The sequence below is a fragment of the Rhodnius prolixus genome, unplaced genomic scaffold, assembly GCF_049639745.1.
Source record: "Rhodnius prolixus isolate KJV_2025 unplaced genomic scaffold, Rpr scaffold_6, whole genome shotgun sequence".
Classification (NCBI taxonomy): Eukaryota; Metazoa; Arthropoda; class Insecta; order Hemiptera; family Reduviidae; genus Rhodnius; species Rhodnius prolixus.
This window is the reverse complement of record NW_027411634.1, coordinates 24,045,022-24,072,456: the sequence shown is the minus strand read 5'-3', so window position 1 is coordinate 24,072,456 and position 27,435 is coordinate 24,045,022. Positions and strand designations below refer to the sequence as shown.

The 27,435-nt window shown below is 30.8% G+C and overlaps 2 protein-coding genes and 1 long non-coding RNA gene across 4 annotated transcripts; 2 read left to right on the top strand and 1 right to left on the bottom strand.

Moving 5' to 3' along the window:
- Positions 1 to 240: 240 nt before the first annotated feature.
- On the top strand, positions 241 to 4,840 carry LOC141461474 (uncharacterized). Its single transcript, XM_074142616.1, has 9 exons — positions 241 to 374; positions 481 to 603; positions 687 to 816; positions 923 to 1,126; positions 1,208 to 1,350; positions 1,645 to 1,763; positions 1,969 to 2,070; positions 2,682 to 2,759; positions 3,957 to 4,840. Exons 1-9 carry the CDS (start codon positions 270 to 272, stop codon positions 4,075 to 4,077), a joined length of 1,125 nt encoding a protein of 374 aa, XP_073998717.1. The 5' UTR covers positions 241 to 269; the 3' UTR covers positions 4,078 to 4,840.
- A 1,801-nt stretch (positions 4,841 to 6,641) lies between these two features.
- LOC141461473 (uncharacterized) lies at positions 6,642 to 18,372 on the bottom strand. The gene is made up of 6 exons (XM_074142615.1): positions 17,179 to 18,372; positions 13,566 to 13,746; positions 12,110 to 12,296; positions 11,530 to 11,694; positions 9,176 to 9,355; positions 6,642 to 7,506 (listed from the first exon to the last, which is right to left on the bottom strand). Exons 1-6 carry the CDS (start codon positions 18,244 to 18,246, stop codon positions 6,729 to 6,731), a joined length of 2,559 nt encoding a protein of 852 aa, XP_073998716.1. The 5' UTR covers positions 18,247 to 18,372; the 3' UTR covers positions 6,642 to 6,728.
- Positions 18,373 to 18,419: 47 nt separating this feature from the next.
- Positions 18,420 to 20,965, top strand: LOC141461475 (uncharacterized). Of its 2 annotated transcripts, none has more exons than XR_012462908.1 (4): positions 18,420 to 18,601; positions 18,699 to 18,912; positions 19,914 to 20,059; positions 20,186 to 20,965. It is a non-coding gene; the product is annotated as an uncharacterized lncRNA (long non-coding RNA). The 2 variants fall into 2 exon arrangements; XR_012462907.1 differs by having other exon boundaries at positions 18,422 to 18,601; positions 20,180 to 20,965.
- The last annotated feature ends 6,470 nt before the right edge of the window (positions 20,966 to 27,435 follow it).

Sequence of the window (27,435 nt, the reverse complement as noted above, 5' to 3'; positions counted from 1 at the left end):
TCTCTCAAAACACACAGGGCCTACAAAGGCTCATTTTTATAACTAGGAGAACTTAAAACATTACATAAAGAAAATATATGTATATTAACAAAGAATTATATTCAATTAACATATTAAAATCAACAATATCAACATAGTTGAAGCAGTAAATACTGTCACCATAGAAACAGCTTGGTAAACAATTATTGTTTCTTATCAGTAAAGTTGTACTAGTTGTTACGATTGCATTTTATGAAATATATGTTCAATATTTTAAATGCTCTTGTTTAATGAAAGTAGTTGAAATCATTCGGAGAGAAAAAATGAACACTTTTCCATCAGATGACGATTACAGCTTGGAGTATCTTAAAAAAAATATTGAAATCATCAAACAAGTAATTTATTACATTATTATTTCATCCCATTATATTATTATTATATTATATTTCTTACATCTACTACCAATAAAATGATAAGGTAATTAATTCAATTTTTTTGAAGGAACGAGATTGTGCGGTCGAAATGTGGCATTTAGCTGAACTTGTAATTAATAAAAAAAATGAAGAATTAAAAACATTATCATCTAACAATATTGTAGAAACACTCCAGAAAGAAATTACAGATGTAAGAGTTTCCATGCATATAATTGTTGAAAATATTGTTACAATAATTAAAATGTTGGGGAATAAAATATGATTACCATTCAGGTTCAACAAGATTATTCAGACGCGATTAATCTTCTTCAAACCAAAGTTAACGAACTTCAAAAAGAGCTTCAAATTTGTAAGGAGAAAAAAAATGAAATTTTGGAAGAAAATAAAAAGATGAACTCAAAATGTAAGGAAAAAGAAACTAGAAAATTATATTTACCCATTATTCTCATAAGGAACTATTATATCTTTTAACATGATGTGTTTTTTTCTTTAAAAGTTGATCTTTTCAGTACTTTATGAGGCACAAACCCGTGAAAAGCTGGAGTTTTGCTTGAAGGAAGCTAATGAACAAATCACAGAATTAGATAAAAATATGGAAGAAAAAAAAAATAAATTAAAGGAATCTGAAGAAAGGGAGAAACAAGCAAGAGAGAAAGTACATGAAGCTTTAGAAAGTTTACAAGAAGCTATGGAAAACACTGATGCTATTGAAGGTTATATTTATGTTTTCCCTTGGAACTTATTAAAAATAGGATATTCATAAAAATGTTAAAATAAAATTATCTTTTTGTCAGACGAAAAAGCTAACCTAGAAGAAAAATTAAATCAAATAATTGATGCAGTTAATGAAAAAGCAAAAAACGAAGTGGATTCTGTAAAATCTCGCTTCGCGGTTAGGATCGAATCTCTATCTACAGAATTACATACCGTAAAACTCGTAAGTACTGCTTTCATGTCTCTAAAGATAAAATCTTCTTAATTAATATTCATTATTTACAATTTTTTTCTGCTTATTGGTCGTTGGGACCCACAACGTTCCTTGCAATGCATTTCCACTCAGTGGCAGTTGATGTCGATACACTACTCATGTTAGGGTAACCAAGCAATAACCTCTTAACTCTTTAGCCTGCCACCTGCCTTCAATTGCCGAAGTTGGTCGTACAACTTATAACCTATAAGGGAAATAATAACATATTTACTTTTAGTTTTATATTCGATTCATCTCTGTTAGGAAAAGAATAAACTTAATTTGGAATGTGAAAGTTTGAAAAGTGAATTGAAGTTACAACTGCAAGATTTACAGATGAAAAACAAATCATTAAACCAGGAATTGAAACTCTTAAGAACACAGTGAGTTTATTAACTTAAAACTACTTAATGTAATTATGATTCGTCAATTTACCAGTTATGTATACTCTTCAGTCAGTTGTACATTATTATTAACTACCTCAATTTTGTAGGACATACATTTTTGTATCGTTTTTACAAACCTTAATTTTGTCCGAATTCGGTAAGCTACATATGTATGTCACACTTACTTAATATCTTATTTTAGAAGTCAGAATGAGGCTGCTATGCTGTACAATGAAAGGAATTCTCTAAGGAGACAAGTGAATAACTTACAAACGGAATTAGAAAGTGCTCTGCTTCAGTTAAGGTTTGTAGAAAAGTATTATTATTCAAAGATTAAAATTCATTTTCTTTTTCTCAATAATTTTTTTATTAAATTTGAAAAAGTAATCAGCAAAGCTTTCCATCCAATTAAACTAGGATATTTTAGTAAGCAGACACTACAGTTCTGCTCCGTATAGCAAGCATATTGCTTACACTTGTTCGCGAATCAATTGACGTTTTCAATTATTATTATTATTTGTATGCTACTGTTCTTATATCCGTCATTACTAGTTTAGGATTGCGATCTGGGATGATGGGCCTTTTTAGTGAAGTAATAATGGACCCACAAACGATCAGAATTTTTCAGAAAAAGCATGCTTATGAAGAATAACATCTTTAAAATATTGTCCAGCATTGCATTCCAACCACATATTCCAGCTTTTATGTTTCAATATAAATCGTAATACTGTCATTATGCATTATAATGGAAGTATTTTTGTAAATCTGATAAATGTGATTTATTTTATCTTTGTTGTTTTATTTTAAAGCATGAAAAATATCACTTATGATTTATTTAATTTTTTAAAATTAAAGTTATTGTTTTTGAAAAATTATTAGACTAAAGTTTTAATTTGGTCCTATTTTATCTTGCAGAGATAAGCAGCAATCGCCTTGTCTTGAGTGCATTGAATTGCAGGAGCATGTTGAACGATTCGCCCTACTTTGCAGAAAGTAAAGATAACATTTATCTTTGTTAAGCCGCATGTGGCCCGCCATATTCATACTAATTTACTAAATTTGTTTATCATCTCCTAACTGAACTAATTGAAGTACATTGTAATAATGAACTAAAACACATTTTTGAAACATCAGAATCAAAACTAGCTTTTTGTAACACTTACGTCACAAAGAAAAATTTTCTAATTTGAGAAATCAGGTCAAAAATTGCAGCGCATTTGGATCAACATATATGTACCTTCGAATAGACTTCTTCGAAAATGAAATTTACCAAACATAGACAGTTACACAGGCACCACGGTAGCCGAGCGGTTAGAGGCGAGACCTGCGAAGCTAATATGAATTGTGGTACTGGGTTCGATTCCCAGTCTAGGCCTTGGATTTCATTTAATGGTTAATAAAAGAAATTTACAGTAAAGTATGTTTGCTAGTCGCCTCCGTCTACACCTAATTGGTAGTTGGACGTTAAACCCCGCCTGAAAATATAGGCGATTACTATTAATAATAGAAATTTACAGTAAAGTATGTTTGCTAGTCGCTTCCGTCCACGACACCTAATTGCTAGTTGGACGTAAAGTCCGCCTGAAAAAGTAGGCAATTACTTTACTTTACTTTCAGACACACTATAAACATTCCGAAAACATGTACATTTATAGTACTCATTTATTTACCTCTTTAGTTGTGCACATTACACAAGTATGGGCAATTTTAGTACTCGTTTACCTCTACAATTGTGAAAGATTCCAGCATTGTAGCTGTATTTTTAAAGAAGATATAAGGTGATAAAGTTTGGGAGTTTTACATTTCCTTCATATTTTGAATTGCTTTATCTCCTGTCCAATTGCTGTAATTTACATGTACAAGTGTAGTACTTGTTTACCTCTACAACTGTGAATAATTCCATCCTTCTAGCTGTATTTATGAAGGAGATATAAGGTGTTAATTTTTGGGAAATTTGTATTTCCTTTATATTTCGAATTGCTGTACTACCTGTCCTTTAGTATAATCTCTGCGAAAATATGTAAAATTATATGTACTCATCGTGTATTTCATAAATTGTGGTATTAAATATGAATTAGGCTCTATATAAAACATATATTTTCGTAATAATTTTTAATAATGCTACAAATCGATATCAAAGGCTTTAGAAACAAATTGTAAAATTAGTAACGATTGTTTTAAAAATTTCAGATGGGAAGAAGCAACAACTTCACTCACAATCAACTTTGATAAATATGCTGAAGAAACAAAACAATTTTACCAACTTCAAGAAAAAGCGTTAGATTTACAAACTGATTTACAAAATACTTGAAAAGTAAATATTTTGAGTTAAACTTTCTGGGTTTTTACTAATCAGCCATTCACTGTAAGTTGGTTTAGCCATTAAATTCTGTATAATATATAAAAAAACGAAAATGTTTAATTTTCAATAAGTTTCATTAAAGTATACTTTGCCTTCAAAATGAAATACTTCAGTTTCATTATACTCGAACCATTTCTTTATTAGATTTTTTATTTTGTCAGTTTTTGTTTTTTATTTATTTTCAAACAGTCAGTATTCTTTTATGTGAATGTTTTAGAGTTGGGAAAACTCTATAAATAAATTTTGTTTTCTCCACATTCTGGTTCTTGGTTAAAAATTGAGCGCAATATTCTACTTTAGGGGAACAGATTATAAATTTTTTTATCCAAATTGGGTTCGAGGCCATGACGCTTCAGAATGTTAATTATTGGACCATTACAATTATTACAATATATCCGTTGCCCATAATTTTATTTATCATAAATATAATTATATTAATTTTATCTCTAAATATAAATATTTAATTTTGTAACACAAAAAAAAAGTAGAGATTTTAAATACAAAAATATTCTTTTATTTCTCAAAAGATTTCTAGCAATCTGCTTGTAGTTTTGTAAAAGATAGCTTCTTGCACCTACAATATGCTTTGATTTTCATGATCTAGAACTGAAAATATCTTTTAGCATTTTTAAGAAGTGCAGAATCTTTAAAAACTAATGTGAATATTGGGAAATGTTATAAGTAAAAAATTGGTGTGTGTGTGTTTCACTATTGGGAAGATCTTCAATATTAAAAATCTAATAAAATAAATAAATCTAGCAAATTTTTAGTCATTCAATTTTCTTTTAAAAACCTTTTATTATCGACTGGAATAAAGAGAAAGAAAAGGACAATTCAACTATATTGTACAACTTTGCAGGTGTAATACGTTTCCAACTTTAAGACTTGGTTAAGTTGGAGAGATGTAATTTGTACTTTACAATATGAATTAACGTAATGTAATGCGAAGCCCTAAAAAGCTCAATTGGAAGTAACATGCCCAAATCTTGCATTCATATTTTTTTTAATGAAATTATTATAATTAATAATTCGAAATAATGTTAACGGAAGATAAAATAGCTGCATTCTTCTCATCTCTTTTGTAGTTATAAAAAATAATAGTAATAATAATTTTGTTGAAAGCACTTACCAATAAAACTTAATTAATAAATTAAAAGGGGAAAATAAGGTTGGAAACTATCTTCTAAATCGATAAAAGCATTCTTGTAAATATTTCCTTAATTTTAATAGATGTCGATATATGGTGATTGTTAAAGCCTAACGTTTGGGTTTTATCATTGATATATTTTCTTAAGAGCGTGAAAATAAATATTTTTGTCTTATAGTTAAGTAACTTGCAGGATTAAAAAAGATATGGTTAAACCCTTCTTTGGGGTTATAGAACTTCTTAGAAAACGATTTCCTTAAGCACAGAGAACACTGAAGCTAACTGAAACCTTTCTAATTTGGCAAATTCCCCCTAGAATTGCAAACGGTACATTGATCTCTTGATAAGAATGAATAAGACCATAAACTGAGAAGGTATAAGACCATATACTGAGCAGTATGTGGATTACACATTTTAGGTGGATCATTGTTAATCGAATCTTTTAAAAACAAATATATATATTGGAAATGATGTAAATAAAAATTTTGTAAATGAGTTTTTCAACATTGAAAAACCACAAAGATCCGAGTGACATCTGTGAACGTTTGATCCAACTTTCATTTTTAATTCTTAATGCTGTAGAAGTTTGTAAACTACTATTATTCTTTTCTATTTAGGAATAATGGAGAAGTTGTACAACTTATGCTCAAAAAGTTGTGATCGATAGTGACTAAATAAGAATAAAAAAACTTACAAAAACAATCAGATTAATGATTAGCTGAGTGGTTAGCGAAAAGTGGATTCCAATACGGAAATCACGGTTTCGAAACCAGCTGCCAGCCCTTACATTATTTCTTTCCAGTAGCTTCTTATATGTCACTGTCCAGTGACGACAAAACACTGTCCGGAGGCTGGCAGAGCACTGCACAAGGCTCCGGGTGCCAATAACCTCAGATGTGGATGCGTCTTAAATACAAAATAAATAAATAAAAAACAATCGGATTAAAGCAAAGATTATTTAGTTCTTTTCATTCAGTTGAGTTGAGTGTTTAAAAAATATTATTAATAATAATGCATTTAAAAATTGACGCCTACAACTTACAAAATAAATTACTACTTTAAAAGAAAATAATTTTGATATATTGTATAATATTCATTCAGTTAAAGAAGAAAAAATCGCAAAAGTTACATGTTTAGACCTGAGTATTAAGCCAGCATTGATTATAAACGGGAAGCTTTCGGATTTTAATCTTAAATCTGTTTATCTTTTTATTTAGATATTTTTCCTCCCAACTAAAGTAAATAAATCATTCTAACTCTCTGTTATGCGCGAAGTTAGTGTGGATTCTTGGCAAAAATATGTTGAATATTATAATCATCAATAAATTATAAAAGTAGATGAATACTTATAATGACAATAAACATCTTTCCTTAAAAAAGAAATTTTATAGCTAGAGCAATAATTTACAACTTCTTCCCATTTTGTTTCATATTATGAGTCCTGTAATTTAAGTTAACCACGATTTCCCTCATTTGTTCTCACAGCATATGTTTGTTTCTTAAGTTTTTTTATAGTTTTACTGCTTTGATATTTAGTTCGGTGCAAAGAGAGCATTGATTTAAAACGATAATAACTTCGAATCGTTGAGGTTGTTGAAATAGAAGATTCCTCCTCCTCATCTTTAATTTTGATATTGCGCTTATGGTTCAGTTTATATTCTTTTATTTCTTCAACAACTTTTTTAAATTGTTCCATATTTGATGGTTTTTCACCATATTTCAACCATAGTACTAATACATTTTTAAGAAATCTTTTATCAGTCTTCTTATTAACTTTTTCAAATTTGATACTTCCATGTACAAAGGCTTCATCAAACTTCTTTAATGTATTTATGCAGTATTTAATTTGATTTTCTAACTCATCATTCCATTCTATATCTTTGCCAATAATAAAGTTATTAATGGTTTGTAAAGTTCTGATAAATTTTTTTAATCTAAATTTATTGTCTTTCGCTTGAATTTCACTTGTTTTTTCATTATTTGCATCGTGTATTGAATCAGTTTTTTCTGGAGTTTTTGAGTCAGCAAACAACAATTTTATGACTGAAGATGGCAGACAATGTAAGTATTTACTATTGATGTATCTATGTTTGGGTATACAAGTCCAATCTTCTTTTATAGGCCTCTGTTCCGACCTCAATGGCGGTACAGACAATTTTGAAATCTCTTTTAATTTTAAATAATTCTCACCAAACAAATCTTCTATAATTTCACTCCTTATTTTTTCTCCTCTGAAATAAATGTACCGACATTATAAACCAATTGAATTATCCTAAAGGTAGTGGCGGTTATACCACCACTGTTATAAATGAACAATTATAATTATAGGTTTACATATTTGCATCTACTTGAAGTTTAAAGGAAATCTTTAGACCTGTTTTTGAGAAAATTTTAAAAACTTAAAAATTCCTTCTGAAATGAGATACTCTCGGTTTACCAATTTTGACCTAAAACCTATTCTGGGCCCTAAGCTAGCAGTGCACTGAAAAAAGTTGAGGGTCCCAAAGATCTTGACGCTCCTTAAATGACACTTATGAGCCCAGAGCTTTCTTATGAGAGAGATGTTTAATATCAAATAAAATGTCAGAAGGAATGAAATGTTTCGATAGTAAGGAGAGAGGAAGAGGTACATCGAGATCTGTCAGAAAGGATTCAAGAACTGAAATGATGATCAATCAGTAAGTTTTATCACTTCTCTTCTTTGCAAATTACAAAAAGCTTCGAACAAAACCAAAGGAATCAGGTAAAATTATACATATTTGTTTGAGGTAGCTTAAACAGTTAGAGGCGAGGCCCGCACAACTGAGATGTACATATTGTGGTTGTTAACGCGTATTTTATTATCATACTTGAAATATGTTGTATTAGAAATAACAATGAATTTTTTCTGATCCTAACCATTTTCTAAAGTGGCTATCGCTCAATCAGACGTTTTGTTTAGAATTTGCATGTACCACCATCGGACCATTCAAAGGAGACTGACTGATGTATGTACTTAATGTTCGTAATAAAAAAATTATTCACGCTTTTAATTGCGCCATTAAATCGTATGAGCGTTTATTCATTTTAAATTCTAAATCATAGCCTACACTGTAAAAGTTATGGTCATCAGGATTTCATAATCACAGTACCAGGTATAATGATCAAACTGCCGTTAAATCACCAGTATTTCTTACACTTCACTATTGTGAAAGTGAGAGGATATTAGCAGTAATGTTAGACACCGCTATCTTAGGAGATTTGCCCTCCTAATCGGACATTCAGGATCCGTCCTTGTTTTCCACTTGGCCCTGTAGAAGTAATTCCCAACAGGTAACCAGTATTTTAGACTTGAATACTGTCACTTTTCTAAGGATATTGGCATTAATATTGATTGCATTTTCATCCCCTGGCTATCCATAAGATGAGGGAGTGATAATAGAAGGTGCCTCACTCCACAAAACGACTTTTTTGAATTCACCTCTGAACACTCTTAACTTTCCATCCGACCATCTGAAACTTCATTGGTCATGCTTGTTCACACATACACAAAAACAGAACAGTTAAAAAACATTTCTTCGAAATCAGGAGAACTCATTAACGAATATATGCACGAATATTATTCATACGAATAATAAAAATAATCAAGGCAAAATGATCCCTGAGTATTATTATATAGGTCATCAAATTGAGAATTGTAGGAAGAGGAAACCGCAGATTTAGTTAACATATTCTCAGAAATAATCTCGTAAAGAAAGAGAGTTGTGTTATATCCTAAATGAAAGAATAGTTTTAAAATAAGTAATCAAATATTTACTTCCCAACCAAACTCCACTGAAAAAAGAATTTGGGTGTTTCCCTATACAATATATATAAGTGTAAATAATAGATTATAATATGTGGCAGAACGCTTTCACTTACGCTTCAACAGAGAGATCTGGAAAATGCGTTTTGTACCAATTACAATCCAATTCAATTTCATTGCGATTTAATTGCGAGTCAAATTGAGCTGGAAGATATTCTGTACCAAACGGAACATTTTTATCTATATTACTTCGACAATTCTGGACTATCCATTGAGCTTCATTCCTAGATGGTATTCTGCCATACATAACAATAAAATACAGTACATAATAATAAAATACTGATATTAGGAAAACATTATTTCTATAATACTTATATGTATTAAACCATAACAGTCATTAGAAGCATCCAGTTTCATGGATTCTCTAGATTAAAATAACAAATTTTATCCCATATGATTCATTCATATATGTATATCTTAGTGAAGAAAATAATTAGGGATGGGTGTTTGAATATATCTAAACAATCAAATTAAACAATTGTTTAATTCTATCAATTCAATCTAATTAGATACACACTTCAATTTCGAGGAATATTTTGACAAATAAATATGATTACAAAAGATGTAGTGTATAATGTATTAAAAGACAGTGAACACATTGGATATTTTTTCTGGTCCCTTCAATATAAACAGGTATAAGGGTATCTCCTCTTTTAGTTGAAATCAGTGTTATGTACATATGTTTGATTAATTTTAGTCAAAATTTTTGTTTTTAAAATAGTTCTTTTTTTTAAGTTATTTTAAAGAAGCGAAAAGCTTCCAGTTATACAATATGTCATGAATATTATTACTAGCAAATAACAGCTTGTTGGATCTTCTCTAATAATAGCTCAAATAATTGGTTACTATCCGTTTCCTTTTTCTGTGCTCTTATCTTCAACTTCTAGAGGAAATCTTCTACATTTAACCAACATATTAGCTACAGCAATTCTCTTAACCTTCGTTCTACTGATTCGCAGATGTCTTTTTTAGTTCTAGTTATGGCAATCTGTGCAACTAGCCAAGCCACCAATGCATTAGTTCCAAGTGTCAGTAGCCTTGACAACTCTTTACCACTGCGGGATACTAAAATCTTTTACATTACTGGCCAAAACCTTCTTTAAATGCCTGTGCCAAAAAAAAAGTCAAGAATATCTCGCTCTTCTCTGTTACAACTTCTATACTGAATAACCAACAATTCAAGGAAGAATTAAACAAATCAGGTTTAATGAAATATGATAATTAATAATTGGAAAATCAATTTGTTATGGAAAAATAGAACTATTTTGCAAAACATATTTGTACTTTTTAACGAACAAAATTTAAGAAACCGAGTGATGTAAAAATATTTATTTATTGAAGAAATGTAACTTGATTCACGTACTTTGATTAAATCTCATCGTTGGGAATACCCTTAATAAAAGCTAAATATTTTACAAAATTCCGTTTTATAATTATGCATTCTATAGTACAAGGGCAGAGAAGAGAGAAGAAATTTATAAAAATCAAACCCCGTTTTCCTTTTAACGAACCACCAAACTGCTGATTTCCATTTTGATTTTGTTTCTGATTTATTTTATGAGCATATAAATAAAATTATTCTCTCCAGACTTAAATTGTTTTCTTTTATTTAAACTTCAGGATGCTTAAACCTTTTAGCTTCTTTATTCGACACGAAAATTTAGTCAGTGTCGATTTAAAATTGGTTAGCCTATTTAATAATCATGATTGCTGGCAGAAATCAGGTTTTTATCTCCGCTCACATTTTACCTGATCTAAATTCTTCTGTTTTGATCTTGCCTGCTTTGTACGGCTCTTTCATTTCAAAATATGTAATCTATTTTTTTTTTCTTTTATTTTACTTCTTATTTAGTCAAGCCTTTTTATGGTAGAAATGTTAAAAATTATCATTATTCTCAATCGATAGCAATGTTTACCCTAAGTGAAATGTTTGGCAGAACAACAAGGTATTTCCAATAACCCATCAGTCTTATTAGCCAGACTTATTTGCTTCTAACTGATGTCCAAAATCTTCTTTGCTTAAGTTCTTTAAGGTATACGAAGTATAAAAAATAACTAAACAAAAATAGCATCTTATTTATTGCTCTAAATTTAGTAACGTGACACTATTGTATGTATATTGAATTGTATGTTTTAAAGTTTTACTGCTGGAAGTATGTTGCATTTATATGCAGAAATACAGCTCCAGTTTGGAAAAAATCATATATTCTGGTCCGCTGCACATTTTGGGTTGAGCAACACTGCCCTATATTATACTAACTTTGCAATTCTGAGCCAATCTATTCAACATTTTCACTTTCTCTATTGTTACAAATGCGATATTGAACAGATTTGTTTACTAGTTCCAAAGAACAAGTGTTTAAAGACCTCCAAATAAAAAAGAGATAATTTTATCTCGCAAAGAACTCACCTAATTAAATTGCCAGTTACTGGATGATACAAACATTTGGTTTTTATACTATAGAACCCTTCACCGGTGTCGTAGCACCCTGGAGGCATGGCTCTTGCTGGATGCTCGTTAGATAACTGAGGGTCATTGTCAGGTAACATCCCTCTTGTTTTCTCTGTTGCAAATCTAAATTAATTTATGAAAATGAATTGATAGCATAGAAATTAACTAAGACGGAAGATAAATTATTATTGATTTCAATTTTATTTTGTGTTTGTTTTTAACAAGTTTATGAACTAGCGGCTAGGCCATCTTTAGGGCTGATGGTCATTAACATGTACCCTGCTGTTTAATAAATAATTAATATTCAATTTTTTTTTACTTGGTAGTTTTTTAAAAACTGTGTGATAACCATCAACTGTTGCATGTGTCTATGATTGTGGCGGTTTCGGTAAAGATAAGAGTCAGTTACAAGCCCTGATTATGGTCCAGCGTTAGATCGAAAGCTTGGCAAAAATAAACAAAAAATAAGGCAAAAAATTGTACTTTATCTTTATTGAAAGAATAAATGAAGAATATAAAATAAAAATCATCATAGCACCTTCGATCATCATCCTCAAGATAATCCCAGTTAATTGCATCAAACTCCAAACCATCTGAAAATATTACTGCAGGATTTGTAAGTTCCCCTTGATACCAGATCCCTTCAACAATCGTCTTGTTTGGGTACAAAATTCGCCCAAAGCCGTGAAACATGTTGTCAAAAAAGTGGCCGACATAAACAGCGCCTGCACAAACAACACCGAATCGTAAATAAATATTGATTAATGATATGGAAACATTCAAACGACTTTTTGTTTTTGTAATTGTTAATAATCAGTGATATTGCTTCCAATAAGGCACAAACGCTACCCTTGCACTAAATAATATTTTTTAATCTGATGCATAGATGGAAATTCCTCGCGAATAAATCAAGACCGAACGTTTAGGTCTATACTTGAGGCAGTGTACCGGTTTTTTTTTTTTTTTTTTTACAATTAACTGTTCGAAGAGTGAGTCCTCGAAGATTTAACTTCTGAAAGGCGCGGTGTGCTTTCATTATGTCACGCATACATTTTGAAATGAAAAACCTTAAATAATTGTAAAATATTATTAATAATCATTAGTTTTTATTTTTGTCCGAATATTAGTTTATTAATCATTAAAAAAAAAGTAAAAATAGATTAGTTCAAATTCGATACTTGGATTAAGTGCCATTAGAGCACGTGAACTATAAATTTTGTCAATTCCGTCAACTTGAAGTGTCACTTTGCTGAATCCATTTTAGGATTTTCTCTAAAATGGCTCCAAATTTTTCTTTAAATATAACTCGCTCAAATTATACAAGCGGCCTGTATTATCTAAAATATCGTTAAGAATTAAATATATTAAAATTCTTAATATAGAAAAATTTTAAATTCGAAGAACATCTGTTGATTGAAAGGGAACGATGCCACTTTGCTGGGTAAATTTTGATGCTTTTAACTTTTTTTTTTTTTTGTACGAATTTGAAGTTCAAGGTAATTTCATTACAAAAAATTGCAGTAAGTGAGAGAGAGAGAGAAATAAAGTCTCGTGAGTTTCACATCAGAATTATATTCCAGTGAATTAAGGTTAAAAATGTTCTAAATTTTGTTATTCAATACAATTTTTCATCTATTATTATTGATTACCACAATTATTATTAAAATTACTAATCGCCATTATTTAATTGGTATGAAGTAGTAAAATATTTTGTATAAAACTTACTCGTATTTTCCAATGCAAGAAATATTGTACATTTTTTCAGGCTAAAAAGTTATTATAATTTAAGTAGAAGTTTCAGCGTTAAAACTATAATTAAATGTTAATGAAAAAAACAAATACCAAATACCTAACATAAAATTTGATAACTATTGTTTTACAAGGCTTAATTTTAACTATAATTACAACTAGCTTACTTGGAATATAAACTAATGATAAATCACTTTAAAACAAAATAATAAATATATTTGTAAACTTAATTTTGTTTATTTTACCGTTTGGGAAAACATAAGTGCCATGTCCATTCATGCCCAACACGTTTGCTGTGCCGACGAATAATGATCCTGAATGAAAAACTTCAAGACATTCTTTAGGATCACTGTCACGATGTGGCGAGAATAAAAACACTTGATTGTTCACTTCAGGCAATGAAGTCAAGTCACTTTTAATTCTGTTCTGTAAGGAAATCGTAAATTAGTAATGAAGTTCGCATTACTGTTAGCAAGTGCAGTGCGAGATGGTAATGGAATTGAAGTATACAATAAACTGTTGAATCTACCTGTGATGATAGATAAAAAATCTGAATCTGGTAAAGGATACAAGGAACATAAGTGCTATGATGGGTAAAATCAAATAAGTTGTCGGCTTAACTCGAAATTTAAAATTTGAAATAATTACAATACATTCCTTATCTACAAAAAGAAAATAAATAAAGGATTTGAAATGTTTTTACACCAAAGGGTGTTGCAAGAAATTTGTTCGAGAGAGTTATCCTCTGAATATTTTGGAAATGTGATTGGTAAGTGACACTCTTACTAGTGCTTCACTGAAGATTCTGGTTGAGTACATTCATCATTTGGAGACTGTAGATTGTGTGGTCCATTCAGCATCACCCAGTATCGGCCCGTCCAGGCTGAGTCCCAGACTTAATTAGTTCTTATGCCAGCTTAAAGTGCATATTAGGTTAAGAAAACTATTTCTAAGGGTGAGACAGTTTTTTTAAATTTCACTCATCACAAAAGTATTACATTTTAAAAAATATTCATTATGAGTTCTCATAGCAAATACAGATTTTGACACTTTCCGATCACAGAAAAGTAGGTTTTACAAATTAGATTAATTCTGTGTACATGAATGTGTCCCACCTATCTTGTCTGTGAGGTCAGCGTAACTCAAAAAAGAAAACTTATGTTCAAATTTGAAATTTCGCTTTTACGGGGCCTTATTTTTGAAATTCGACAATAAATTTTTCGACAAACTCAGCATGCAGAAAGTGCAATTTTATTAAAAGAGGCTATTTCCGAATTTTGAAGTTTTCCCAACCAATTCTTTTATGTAAACTTTGTAAACTACGAGGGTCGTTTGAAAAGTCCGTGCAAAATCAGAGAGATAGCACTACTGGCGCGTATCGAGGTTATGTTTAGTTAGTAGCATCTCTTGGAAGAACACACACCAAGTTTCAGCCAGATCGGTCTATTTCTTTGTGTTTGGCATTCGTTTGAATCGAGGAAGTCGAGTGATTTTCAAAAAATGGACGAAAAAGAATTTCGTGTGTTGATTAAACACTACTTTATGAAAGGCAGAACGCCTCAGGAGACTAAAGAGAAGCTTGATAAACATTATGGTGACTCTGCACCTTCGATTAGAACAGTTTATAAGTGGTTTCAAAATTTTCGGAGTGGCCATATGGGCACAAGTGACGCTGAACGTTCTGGACGCCCTGTTGAGGTTACTACACCAGAAATCATTGATAAAATCCATGATATGGTGATGGATGACAGAAGAGTGAAGGTGCGTGAGATTGCTAGTGCTGTGGGCATCTCGAATGAACGGGTACATAATATTTTGCATCAACATTTGGACATGACAAAGCTATCCGCAAGATGGGTGCCGCGATTGCTCACACTTGACCAAAAACGAAATCGTGTGAAGTGTTGCAAGGACGGTTTGCAGCTGTTCCAGAAGAATCCGCAGGACTTTAAGCGTCGTTTTGTCACTGTGGATGAAACATGGATACATCACTACACTCCTGAGACCAAAGAACAATCTAAACAATGGGTTACCAAGGGGGAATCTGCGCCAAAAAAGGCGAAGACCGTTCCTTCGGCCGGAAAGATTATGGCGACTGTCTTTTGGGATTCACAAGGAATAATCCTCATCGACTATCTGGAAAAGGGTAAAACTATTACAGGTGCATATTATTCATCGTTATTGGACCGTATGAAAACCGAGCTGCAAGAAAAACGCCCACGATTGGCCCACAAAAAAGTCTTTTTCCATCACGACAACGCACTAGGTCACACCTCAGCAGTTGTGGTCGCAAAATTAATGGAAATAGGGTTCCAACTCGTTTCACATCCTCCCTATTCTCCATACTTGGCTCCCTCGGACTACTATTTGTTCCCCAATAGGAAGAAATGGCTGGCGGGAAAAAGATTCTATTCAAACGAGGAGGTGATTGCAGAAACGAATGGCTATTTTTCAGACTTGGACAAATCCTATTATTCGGAAGGGATCAACAAACTAGAGTAGCGTTGGACGAAGTGTATAAGCCTAAAAGGAGACTATGTTGAAAAATAAAAAAGGTTTACCCCAAAAAATTAAGTAGCTTTTATTTTTGCACGGACTTTTCAAACGACCCTCGTAATTGTGTGCATATAGTTCTATAACATTTATCTGAAGCGTTTGTACCAGAAAATTCATTTATAAGGTCATTTTAAGGCAGGATTCCCTCTAATGTGCCATTTTAGTGAAATGAACGGCCTCACCACCTAAATAATAATTTTAAAAACAAAATTGAACAAATTTAAAGAAAAATCTGTCAACGTTACAGAAAAGTTGTTTTTTTAATTTAGCATTTTTTATCCGAATATGGTTTCAAAAGTTTTTTTTCAACAGTACCTACACTCTACATTCTGATTGAAAACCTTTTTCCAGAAAACTGTATTAGTTTAGATTTTTGAAACTCTCCTGTTAACTTTTATACAACCATACTGTGAACTGTACAGTCTTTATAAATAGTAAGTATCCAAATTGGGGTAAAATTTCGAGCATAAGATCAATTTATAAAACTGAAAGAATAACTTTATTGAGTCATCTGAAATTGGCTAAGAAATTGCCAAAGGGTTTCAATCGAACTTTGATAAAATATGGTAGCCTATCACTTGGTTGTTTGTGACCTTAGTAATGAAATATTGAATTTATTTAAGTACTAGATTTTAAGGGAGTTGTTGAAATGTAATATCGGTATCAACTCTTATCTTTTCGGTAAAATTCAAGAAAATCCAATTGCTTAATTGCTTTGAGAGAAAATCGTGTGATTGATAACACCAGCTTTTTATTTGTTTTCAATCTTATGTACATTAAGCAATAAGGCGAGAAGCATGAAGAAAACAACCTCTTCTTTTATCCAGTTTGTTATTACTAGAATGTTGAGGTTATAGAAATACAGTATGTAAAGTTAAAAAGTTTTTTCTATAAAGCTTTAAAATTTTGTACGCCTCTTTTGCATTTTTTGGGAAATTGACCCCATCCTGATACTAATAAATTTAATTTATGCGTAAAATTAGTTTTTACGTTTATTAAACATGTTGACGTAACACATAACGTTTCAAATTTATTACAGAATGTTAGATATTAAGGTGAGACAAACGAATTTTCATTGGATGGATCAGAGGGGCCAATCCGTTGGCCTGGTTACTGACAGTTATTCAGATCTACGAAGAAACTTAGCAAAAAAATAAACTAATAATATGATACTAGTTGATTGTGTCTTGTGAACTTAATTCCACCAATGAAGGTTATCCAACAAAAATCCATTTGGATTCAAATAAAACAGATGCTGGACACTTGTGCCCTGACTTGTAATAAAATACTTTATATACTTACAAAGTTTTTTAGATCAAACTTCTTCATATGTTGCCGTAATTCCTCACCAATAAGATTTTGTCTTGTATTTCTTTTCCGTTCAGCGCGTTCATGCTTAGTACCATATCTCTTATGCGCCCAATCCAAAAATTCTTCAAATTCTTCCCTTCTTTCGTTAATTTTATTTAGTGGTGGTGCGCTAGTATGGCACTGTTTGAGTTTTAATTTAACATAAGGACTTGTACGAGCCTTATTGCATTCTAAATGATCATATAAATCGTAACGTTCGCTTTGACGTTTCACCTTATGTTCTTTATTTTCTTCAATCCTTTTTTGGTCAGTCTTAGCTTGATCTATTGATATTTTCTTTTTAAATTTCTTGAGAAATGTATCAAATATTTTTTTTAAATTTTGATCTAAAATTTTATGTGCATGTTGTTGTGGTTTATCAAATTCTCTCACTTTTTTTATGTACTTCAACTTGATAAATAATTTTATCGCCTTTTCTAATTTCTTTCTTTTATCATTTTCTTCGGAAACTTTTTCAGGTACTTCTTTCAAATCTTCTGGTGTTTCTTTTAAATGTTCTTTAGCAGCCGGTACAGTGAGCCGATACTTGTCTTTAATTGCATAATTTTCATATTCATCCAGAAATGTTTTTTCATCTTTCTTTTCATCATCATCAACTAAGGTTATAATAACTTTTTTCCTTTTATCTTCACTTATCATTTCGTCAACATGATATGTCTCAGGAAATGCAATGTCCTGCTTATCGGATTCTTTCTCAACATTTTGTTCCATGATTTCTTCATAATTTTCAGTTGCATCAGTCTCGGAAATAACCACAGCATTCTCCTCAACATCGTATCCCTCCTCAACATAGTTTTCCTCAACAGCATCATATTCCTCCAAAATATTGAATCCCTCATAAACATCGTTTTTCTCATTAACATCGAATAACTCATCAAAATAGTTTTCCTCGTCTTCATCTTCATCTTCTATTATTATCATATTATCTTCCGCGTCTTCATTTTCTGTAAGGTCATTTTCCTCATATATTTCAAATATTTCTTCATCATTTTCTGACATTTTTTTTTTTTAATACAGTTACGAAATTGATAAACAAAAATGGTCACTTTTACATATATTATTAAATAATACAGGATCTATATTGGCTGAGGAATATTCCAAATAAGAAAAAAATGAATTCCAATAAATAAAAGAAGTCGCATATGATATTAGACACATGGTCTAGTTAAATCTTTTAAAAAATTCTGAAATACACGTACTTTGATTAAGGATTCTTAGATAATAATAGTCTTTTTTATTTCCGTTCCCTTTTTTTAGTTTTTTTTTTTTTTTTTACAAGGAAAGAAAATGATGGAAAGAAGTTGTAGACTAGGAAACTAAATTGAAGAGAAATTCAATATCGGTAAGGAAAAAGGTGAAGATGTTTTAAATAATATACAATTCTAATTTACATATTTTCTACTTAAAACGTTATTCTTACTAACGGGCAAAAATTCATAATAAATACATAGGACAGGAATTGTTCTGCAGCCCAAGTTCACACGGAATACTCTACTTTCTCACAGAAATTATATAAATTAGTGAGGCTTCATCCAGAAGCTCTCAGAAACAATCAGAAATTTTTTTGAAATAAAATGTTGTGGTTCTTAACTATGAGCAATCAATAACACAAGATTTAGTTAAATTTGTCGAGCCGTTTCTAAATACATTAAAAATTTTTCAATGGTTTGTAATATCACTTATTTGAATAAATTAGTATCAATTAAAACAGTTAATTTTCCATTTTTTTATTCTTTTAGATGAAACGTTTAACATTATGTAGTTAAAGTCTTATAAGATACCGAAACTTTTCATCTAAAAGAATAAAACAAATAAATATAAACAAATCACTAGCATTACATACATAAACATGTATACCAATAAAATGTAATTTACTTTTACTCAAACATGGGATGAATCTTCAAACATAACAGTCTAAAGAAACTTTTTATTCCGATTCCTTGATGATAAAAAGAAGTAGTCTGGGCTCACAGAATCGTACCTACTCCACATAAATGGTATTTAACAGGATAATCCTTATTCTTTTTTTGTGAAGTCTAAATTTTCCGCCATTTTTTGCGCTACCATCACAAAGGGTAAAAGAATTAAGGCAACTAGCGCTTTCAAGCAGAAGAGACTTTCTGCTTTCTCTTCCAGTCAAAAGGCCCCTGGTTAGATTAGGTCGGCCTGGGCCCTCAGCCTGGTCCAGGTTGCAGTCCGTGGCCAGTTACCCGCGAGTAGCTTGACTGTGTGAATATTCTTGGCAAAAAAAGGTGTTGGGAATGATTAACTATTTAGATGGTGGTAAAGTACCTCCCCGAACAATTTCCAAAATAATCTTAAGAGTTGTTGATTCATTTAATTTATTTAATCTTAGTGACTTTTTTTTTTGTAATTATTAGTTATTATAATTTTCTGTACAAAATTTTAATGGAAACTATCAAAACTTAGAGAGTTATAATTATTTTTCAAATAGTTTTGTTATATCTAACTGTATTATTTCAAAAACTGCTTCTTCATTCATGAAGCTTCTATAAATTGCTCAAGAGATAGCGCGCATATGTTTCGCAATATCACTATTCTTTATTCAGTAGGTTTTATTCAAATTATTATTCAATAACATATACAAATTTTTATAATTAGTTATGCACGACTTTTCTGAAACCATTTATTATTTTTCATCACAGTTGTGTTTATTTGCGGTGGGTTAAAAAAGTGAAATAAGATGATAAAAGCAAGTAATATTAATTTAAGAAAAAATAATTTCTATTCAGAAATGTATTAAGAAATACAAGAATGTACAAATATGTGCAAATAAATTTTTTTAATTCAGGTAAACCTCCCTATTCAACCATAAATAACTTTAATAATTATAGTCTCAAAACTGTATCTTTCTAGTAATAAATTTTATAATTTAGGCAATCGTCTATTAAGAACTAAATTACTTTAATAGTTTCAGTTACAAAACCATGGCTTTCTATTGATTGCACTTAAAAAATACAAGTTTACCAAACAACCCAAAAAAAAATGCGATTACGGAATCTTATTCATTCAACATTTTTATTTTATTTTGAGGTTTCAATAAGAATTAAATTTTCTTCAATGTTAATATATTTATTTCATTTCATGATCACGGTTAACCCCACGAAAGGTAAACTTGCCTAAGTTTAACACGGTATTTCCCCAACAAGGTCGGGAGGCCAATCGGACGATAGTTTTTCAATTTAGTACGTATTGATGTACGTACTGATATATACGTATTCTAAACATCGTTGAACGACAAGAGAATGTGACGCAAACTTGATGAACGAAAAGAATTCTAGAATCAATTGGATTTACAATAATCCTTAAAAAAAAGTTATATGTATGGACCCCACGAAATAAATTCTTATTTCTCAAAATATCTGGAATCTGTTTTTAAACCAATCAGGAAGATCTGAAGGAGGAAAATTTAGTTGTTCTCAGAAAGGAATTCAATGGAATAAGGATGCTAGTTGAAACACCAAGACCAAGGTATGGAATGCTATTGTCCAGAAGGTTTAATGTACGGTTTTATGCAGCCTGAAAGCAACCCTAATGAGTTTCCTTCGAGAAAACATTCAAGTTTCACGAATTGGTTTGTTACTGTTATTTGAAGCTTCTAAGTATAAATAAAGGATAATAAACCGTCTAGTCAACTACAAGAAATGTTACCCACATAAATTTTACTAGTTCAGTTTCATGAAATAAACATTAAATATCTGAGTGAAAATAATTTTTTTTATTAAAAATTAGAATAACACTCATAGTGACACATCTGTTCCTTAGTACACTCGATTATACTTTTTTGGCTTCATAATAATCCAAACTTTGGATTCCAAAAGCATGTGTGAATCTCTATTTCTTTTCCTCAAACGTTGAAAATTCAAATAGTTGAGCAACTGTCTTAAAAAAAAAAAAGAAAAAAGAATCTTATGAAACTGAATGAAATTAAAAACAAATAAATTATAGGTTTTATAAACAAAAGAACAGTAACATAAATCATTAGAGCATGTATAAAAACAGTTAATTAATCAAGTTGAGAACTGAAAGCAAACGATTTTGTTAATATTGCAATTAATACAATTAAAATTACAATAAATAAATAAAAAACCTCAAGTCCTTGCTATAAAAAATATTCATGAGAATCATAAACTAGATTCTCGTTATGGATTACAATTAATATTGTTGTATTCCATGATGAGTGTATTCGGCGAGTGAATTAAGAGAGACTGAGTGAGAAACACGGCATCATGAATCTATAGTTATACAATCAGTAAAGTTTGTTAATTTTTGTATTTCATAACATTCATTTTTTATAGTGGTCACTATTATGGATTCAAAACTATTATTCTTCTTATTTTAAAATAAAATTATACTTCTTTGAACTCCTATTTGGCAATAATATGTAGTAAGTAAAATTTATAAACGATCATTTACAAATACAAATAAAATAAAAATAAATAAATAAAACCGTTGAAATACAGAGTTTAGTTAGGCTCCTTCAGTGAGTAATAACGGTTGTCTGAAATAGAAGAGACTGGAGTGATCAATGTGGATATGGAAAAACTGATTTATCTTATTAATAAATTACAATATGAAAATGAAAAGTAGAGTACAATGAAATAAAAACGAATTGTCTTCCGTTTCATTAAGATTTCCACTTTTTCTATCTCTGACACCTGCTTTTACGTCCAGGGCCAAAATAAACATAAAGGGTAGCCTTCATTTGGAAAATGAACGGTAAAATACAAGGGTTAAATACAAAATTGGTTTTCAGTTCGTCTAGATTTCTTTCTTTTTTTTCTCTGTCACCTAGTTTTGTGGTCAGATCTCAAATAAACATTTGGTTGGTCTTCATTTGGGAAATTAAAGGTAAAATGCAAGGGATTAATACAAAATTGGCTTGTAGTTCGTCTAGATGTCTACTTTTTCAACGTACCCAACCGAAGAGAAAGTTTTGGGATTTCTGTGGCTTACAGACTTGGATAATCCACAGAATGATTATTAAAATGTCCAAGCAGAATAGAGGTCTCTACACAACATCTTGGAGAATCTTAGGTAAGAATCCTAAAGTGAAAGGGATGAAAGTAAATTTAATAATTATTCCGCTTTCAATTAACATTCTAAACTCTAAAGGAAAGAAAATGGAGATCAATCTTACCAATCAATTAAGTTTATTAATATTTTTTAATAGAACGTTTTTAAGCTTGCCTTGATAATTAGTTCTTTTCCACCATTGTTAGAGCTAGCTCGTAGAATCGCCTCTGGCAGGTATTGGGTTGCCAAATTCAAAGCTTAGTAATACAAGCGTAGATACAAGACAGTGCTAAGTTAATTCATGCGCCTAATCGTAGAAATTCACAATATTTCACCTAAGGTGAACATTGAGATTATAAAATTGAGTTGGGATGTTCAAAGGCACCTTACTAGGTTTACTAACTACTGTTCTAATCACCAGACCTGCAATGGAGCCTGTCATATACTGTACATGAAATTAATTGCATTAAACTTAGTGTCAAAATAACATTGAGGAGTTTACAGAGTATATGGTGCCACTAACTTCGGAATATTTGTGCAAGCGTGCTGAAGATTTTTATAACCCAGTTTCTGCAGGATTTGGTAAGGTACCGTTACTAGAACGGCAAGTTTAAAGGTAGCAATGTAAATATCCAGTATAATACCTTAGGTCCTATACCTCGAAAGAAACAAATACTACTCTTAAACCTTACAACAAAACAGCAAGGTAGTAAAGTAAATTAAAGTAACTGCCTATTTTTTCAGGCGGGGCTTAACGTCCAACTACCAATTAGGTGTTGTGGACGGAGGCGACTAGTAAACATACTTTACTGCAAATTTCTTTTATTAACCATTAAATAAAATCCAAGGCCTAAGACCGGGAATCGAACCCAGTACCATAATACATATTAGCTCACAGGTCTATAACGTTAGGGTGCAAGAACCACCATCTGGGCTCAATAAATCGATTAGTTACGATATTACAGCACACCTTTTCATATTAACTATCGGATGCGAAAACTGCCTTTTCACCGAGGACCTAACCAAATGGCAAGATAGATTCAAATTGTATATTAACTAGGAGAGCGATTTGCAAGTATAAAAAATAAAAGTAAAGTAGAGTAACTAGTTATAATTAATAAAATAGTATATATCTACTTATTTTGCATACATAATTAAAAAAATTATATGTTGTCTATTAATTGTCTATTAATTAATAATAAATACGTGATATTTACTTTATGGGAATACTGATGTTCTAATTTTTTATAAACACCTCACATACAATGTAAATTTCTGTTCCATATTCTCAGCAAATTCAATTAAAGAATTAATATTTATTATAATTTTTTTTAAAGTAATTAATTATAACATGGCAATATCTGAATCATCGGTCTGGTTTGTTTACGATTAAGTTTTAGCTTAAGATTAGAGGTCAATAGGTTCAGACATGATTATGTCTAGCATCATCTAAGGAAAATAGTTTTCCCACTTTGATTCATTAACGAGGGCGATGTTTTGAATTAAGGTGTAAAACAAGTTTTTAGTTTTGGCCTAATTTTCAGATTAAAATAATGAAAGAGTATTTATACCGTTATAGATCCATGAACACAACTTGTGGGAGTTCCAGAGAAACAAACAGCTTCTACAATAAGTTATCCTTTCAGAAAATAATATCCAGTAGTTCATTACTCCTATTCTAAGATCATTACCCAGATATAAAATACAAAAAAATGAGAAGCAAAAAAAAGAAATTGTTTTTAAACATTCTAGAAATTCTAAGTTAAGCACTGCTGAAAATCAAATTTTTAAATTGAAACTTCTCGAGGAAATGAATTATGCATTTCCTGAAGCTATGCCTGCAAAAAAAAACAACAAAAATCTTTCAATTATAAACTTGCAGAGGGCTTCAACATGGTATTGCGTTTCAAGAAAAAATAATCGCACTTTAAATTATTCCACTAAAATCCATCTTGTATGGGCACTTTAGTATTCCAATTTTTTATAGTTTGCTATAAAATTATACCAATGAATTTTTCCTAATTTAGGATTACTATAACCATTACTTTCAGTTGAAAGTTTCCTGCAAAAATTTATTCTTGATTATTCTGGCGAAACTGTGCTTAGACTTATCGGTAAGTTGTGATGCTAAAGTGCAGCGAGGGAAGTAAGCAGAGAGGTAATTTTTTTATTTTTAAACCAAGCGAATATTTCTACTGGAAAGTGAGCTTACGTTTTCAAATACTGTTTTAAATTCTCTTTTAATACCCATCATTTATTTAAGTTTAATGTTAGTTATCATTCCTTTATAAGGAACAGGGCTCTATTTACATACCATTGCATTGTAATTATTTTATAATTATAAAAACAATAATCATTGTTGAATACGGGTTTCAGTTTTGGTAAAGTGATTTAACTTTGATGCCACAAAAAAAAAGTGGTATATAAAAAATAGAAGAAGGTTGGAAATGACGTTTAAACATTCGCGCGGGTTTAAAACAAGTTCATTGCCACAGTGTCTTTAATTTTTTATTTTTTTTTCTTCAGCCCTGATAGCTTATCTTTCTGGAACAAAACTTTTTTGCCAAAAATTTTTAACGCTGGGTCAAAAGCATAACATTGACTTGTTCCCAATATGTCCTCTTGCAACACTCTGAACTACATCGTTGACTGTAGTACAACCATTGTCCATCTCAGCATATCACCAGTAAATCCACTACTCGTCACATGTCACTAATCTTTTTTTTAGAAGCACGTAACAGACTTATTTTATTTTATTTTTTTAAAGAAAAGTTAGCAAATGCCTATTCTCTTATTGGAGTAGGTTTAAGATAATACGTCTCTAACATATTTTTTTTGTTTTTGTTTTTGTTGTTAACATTCTACAAGAAAAGAGGGACGACTAGATGTCTTCAAACACTGCAAGCTCTGCAGCAAGTCCATGAACACTTGGGTAGGATTTGGCTCAATTGCTTTCCTGTAATGCCAGATGTTTTTTTTTCATTTTGCACATCTTTTCATTGGACGTAGAGCAGCTAAAACTTTAGCAGCCGTGAAGTATTTTATCCAAAATGACGTAAAGTTTCTAAAATAATATAAGTACAGATAATATTTTCTGAAGAAAGAAAGTATTTACAGTTTGAAGAATAAATAAAGCCATAAGATTCTAAAGACTTGTATAAAATATCGCGTTTGTGGGGATCAGATGTTTTCAGGTTTTGGGGTAAGTCTCTGAAATTCTGAAGTAAAAAATAACTTTTTGCTTAGATTCTTCGTACAAAGCTGAAGAAGATAAATTCCTCCAGTATTTTATACGACCATAAATTTTGCTTCTCAACAGACATAAAGTTACAAAAACAAAAATATGTAATAAAGAGAAAAAAAGCTAAAGTGTTTGGTGACAAAAGTAGAATACAAGCTGAGCCTGATGCTGGAGAGTAAGGATAATGTGCATAAGTGAATGGATATATACAGAAGAAGAGAGGTCAGTATACCCCGTGAGAGACTAAAGTCCGCCGATGGAGACTGTTGTTATGGTAGTGCGGCCATGTAAGGTTCGTCTGTTACCAATTAGATTTGCTCTTTTAAAGTGAGAAGTTTATGTTCGCTTTTTATTCCTTTAGCTTCAACTGACGTCACCCATTGCGACAGGAATCAACTTTACTTTCCTATCAACACTTCCAAACAATCTGTAACTGTTAAAAGCAATGCTGGTATCAATGACCTAGCTAACAGAATACTATGAAGATCGAAATTGTCAAATCACCTTCAACTTGAAGAAGTTATTAAAAATCATTTTTCGGTAATGAAGAGCTTTGTTTGATAAGAGAAATCTGTGGGCTACACATGTTTGTGTCCATTGGACTTGAATGAACACAGAAATTTGGCCTAAATTTGATTCTATCATGGATGGGTACTGCTTTTCAGGCTTTGCAGCCAAAAACTCTTCCATAATAAAGTCTCAATGTAGATCTAATAGAAACCTCTCCTTTTCCCAATACTGGGTACTTCCCAACTACTCTGCTTCTTGTTCAACAGCATTTCTTGTTTATTATTTTTTTTAACAGGAAAAATTAGGATGACTAAGAAGAACCAAAATATCTAGCAGTCAGTCCACATAGCTAATCTTCAGCAAAATAACAAAATGATAAATCAGTCGAAGCTCTAAGATACCTCTAAGTATAAGGAATGAAATCCCATAGAGGAACACTAACATGAATTATAAATTATCAATTGCACATGAGCTAATATCATTGATCACCATTTAAATATCGCAAAACGAATAGTTCCCAAAACTCTTGTAGCCTTTGTTTCAAATATCATCTAAACAACTGATAATATTATCTTTTGTTTGTATTTTGACACAATCAATTGGTAAATCTACAAACGTCATGTTCAACTATCTTTAAATCAGATAGTCCAATTGTTGATGGACAGGAAAACAGGATCCCTTTTTATTTCAAAGTGGTACCGTTTTTCTGCTTTTTATCTATTTCCCTGGGATATTATTAATAATTCATTAAGTTCAAGTAGATATTAAAAGATGGAAACTTTGTATACAATGAAGGAAGAAACAATCATTTTCGAACTGTTATAGAGCAAAAATAAATAATAAATAAAAACTGTATCAGATGACTTATTTTCCAAGATTAAGCTATTTAAGTATTCATTCTTTTGTTTTGATAAAAATAAGAATTATAGGTCATTTAAGTCTTCAGTAATGTGCAAAGAATAATTGGCATTCGTCCAGAGTGGGGACTTTTAAAACACTACTTTGTATTAATCTAACTAACGGTTAATAAAATTTTAGTCCCAACAGATGAACAGCAGAAGTATTTTAATCAGAAATCCATCTTACTACCGTAAGAAGAAGTATCGCGTAAGAAGTTTTATTTTCTTTTGTCAACATCTCTAAATCGAACCTGAAACCTTTTCTTTGCACAGTCCTTCACTGAACAGTGAGCTGTAGGCTTCCAGCAAGAGAAAAAGTAAATAGCAACATCTTGGAATAAAACACTAAACATCCTATTTGCAATTCCTTGCATTTAAAGTGCAATTCTGGTTTGTATATTCTCCGATATCATCTATTTAGTGCTTATTTCTAGACTAATATTAAGATTCGTTCGATTTAGAAGGTTAATATAATAAAGATTAGACCCTTGAAATATATTT

Excerpts from the sequence above, each read along its gene's own strand:
- LOC141461474 (XM_074142616.1), top strand. The coding sequence starts at position 270 with ATGAAAGTAGTTGAAATCATTCGGAGAGAAAAAATGAACACTTTTCCA. Across the intron at positions 375-480 it reads ATATTGAAATCATCAAACAA|GAACGAGATTGTGCGGTCGA; the intron begins GTAATTTATTAC and ends ATTTTTTTGAAG. Across the intron at positions 2,760-3,956 it reads TTCGCCCTACTTTGCAGAAA|ATGGGAAGAAGCAACAACTT; the intron begins GTAAAGATAACA and ends TAAAAATTTCAG.
- LOC141461473 (XM_074142615.1), bottom strand. The coding sequence starts at position 18,246 with ATGTCAGAAAATGATGAAGAAATATTTGAAATATATGAGGAAAATGAC. Across the intron at positions 12,297-13,565 it reads CACTTATGTTTTCCCAAACG|GCGCTGTTTATGTCGGCCAC; the intron begins GTAAAATAAACA and ends TTGTTTGTGCAG. Across the intron at positions 9,356-11,529 it reads GTAACTGGCAATTTAATTAG|AATACCATCTAGGAATGAAG; the intron begins GTGAGTTCTTTG and ends TATGTATGGCAG.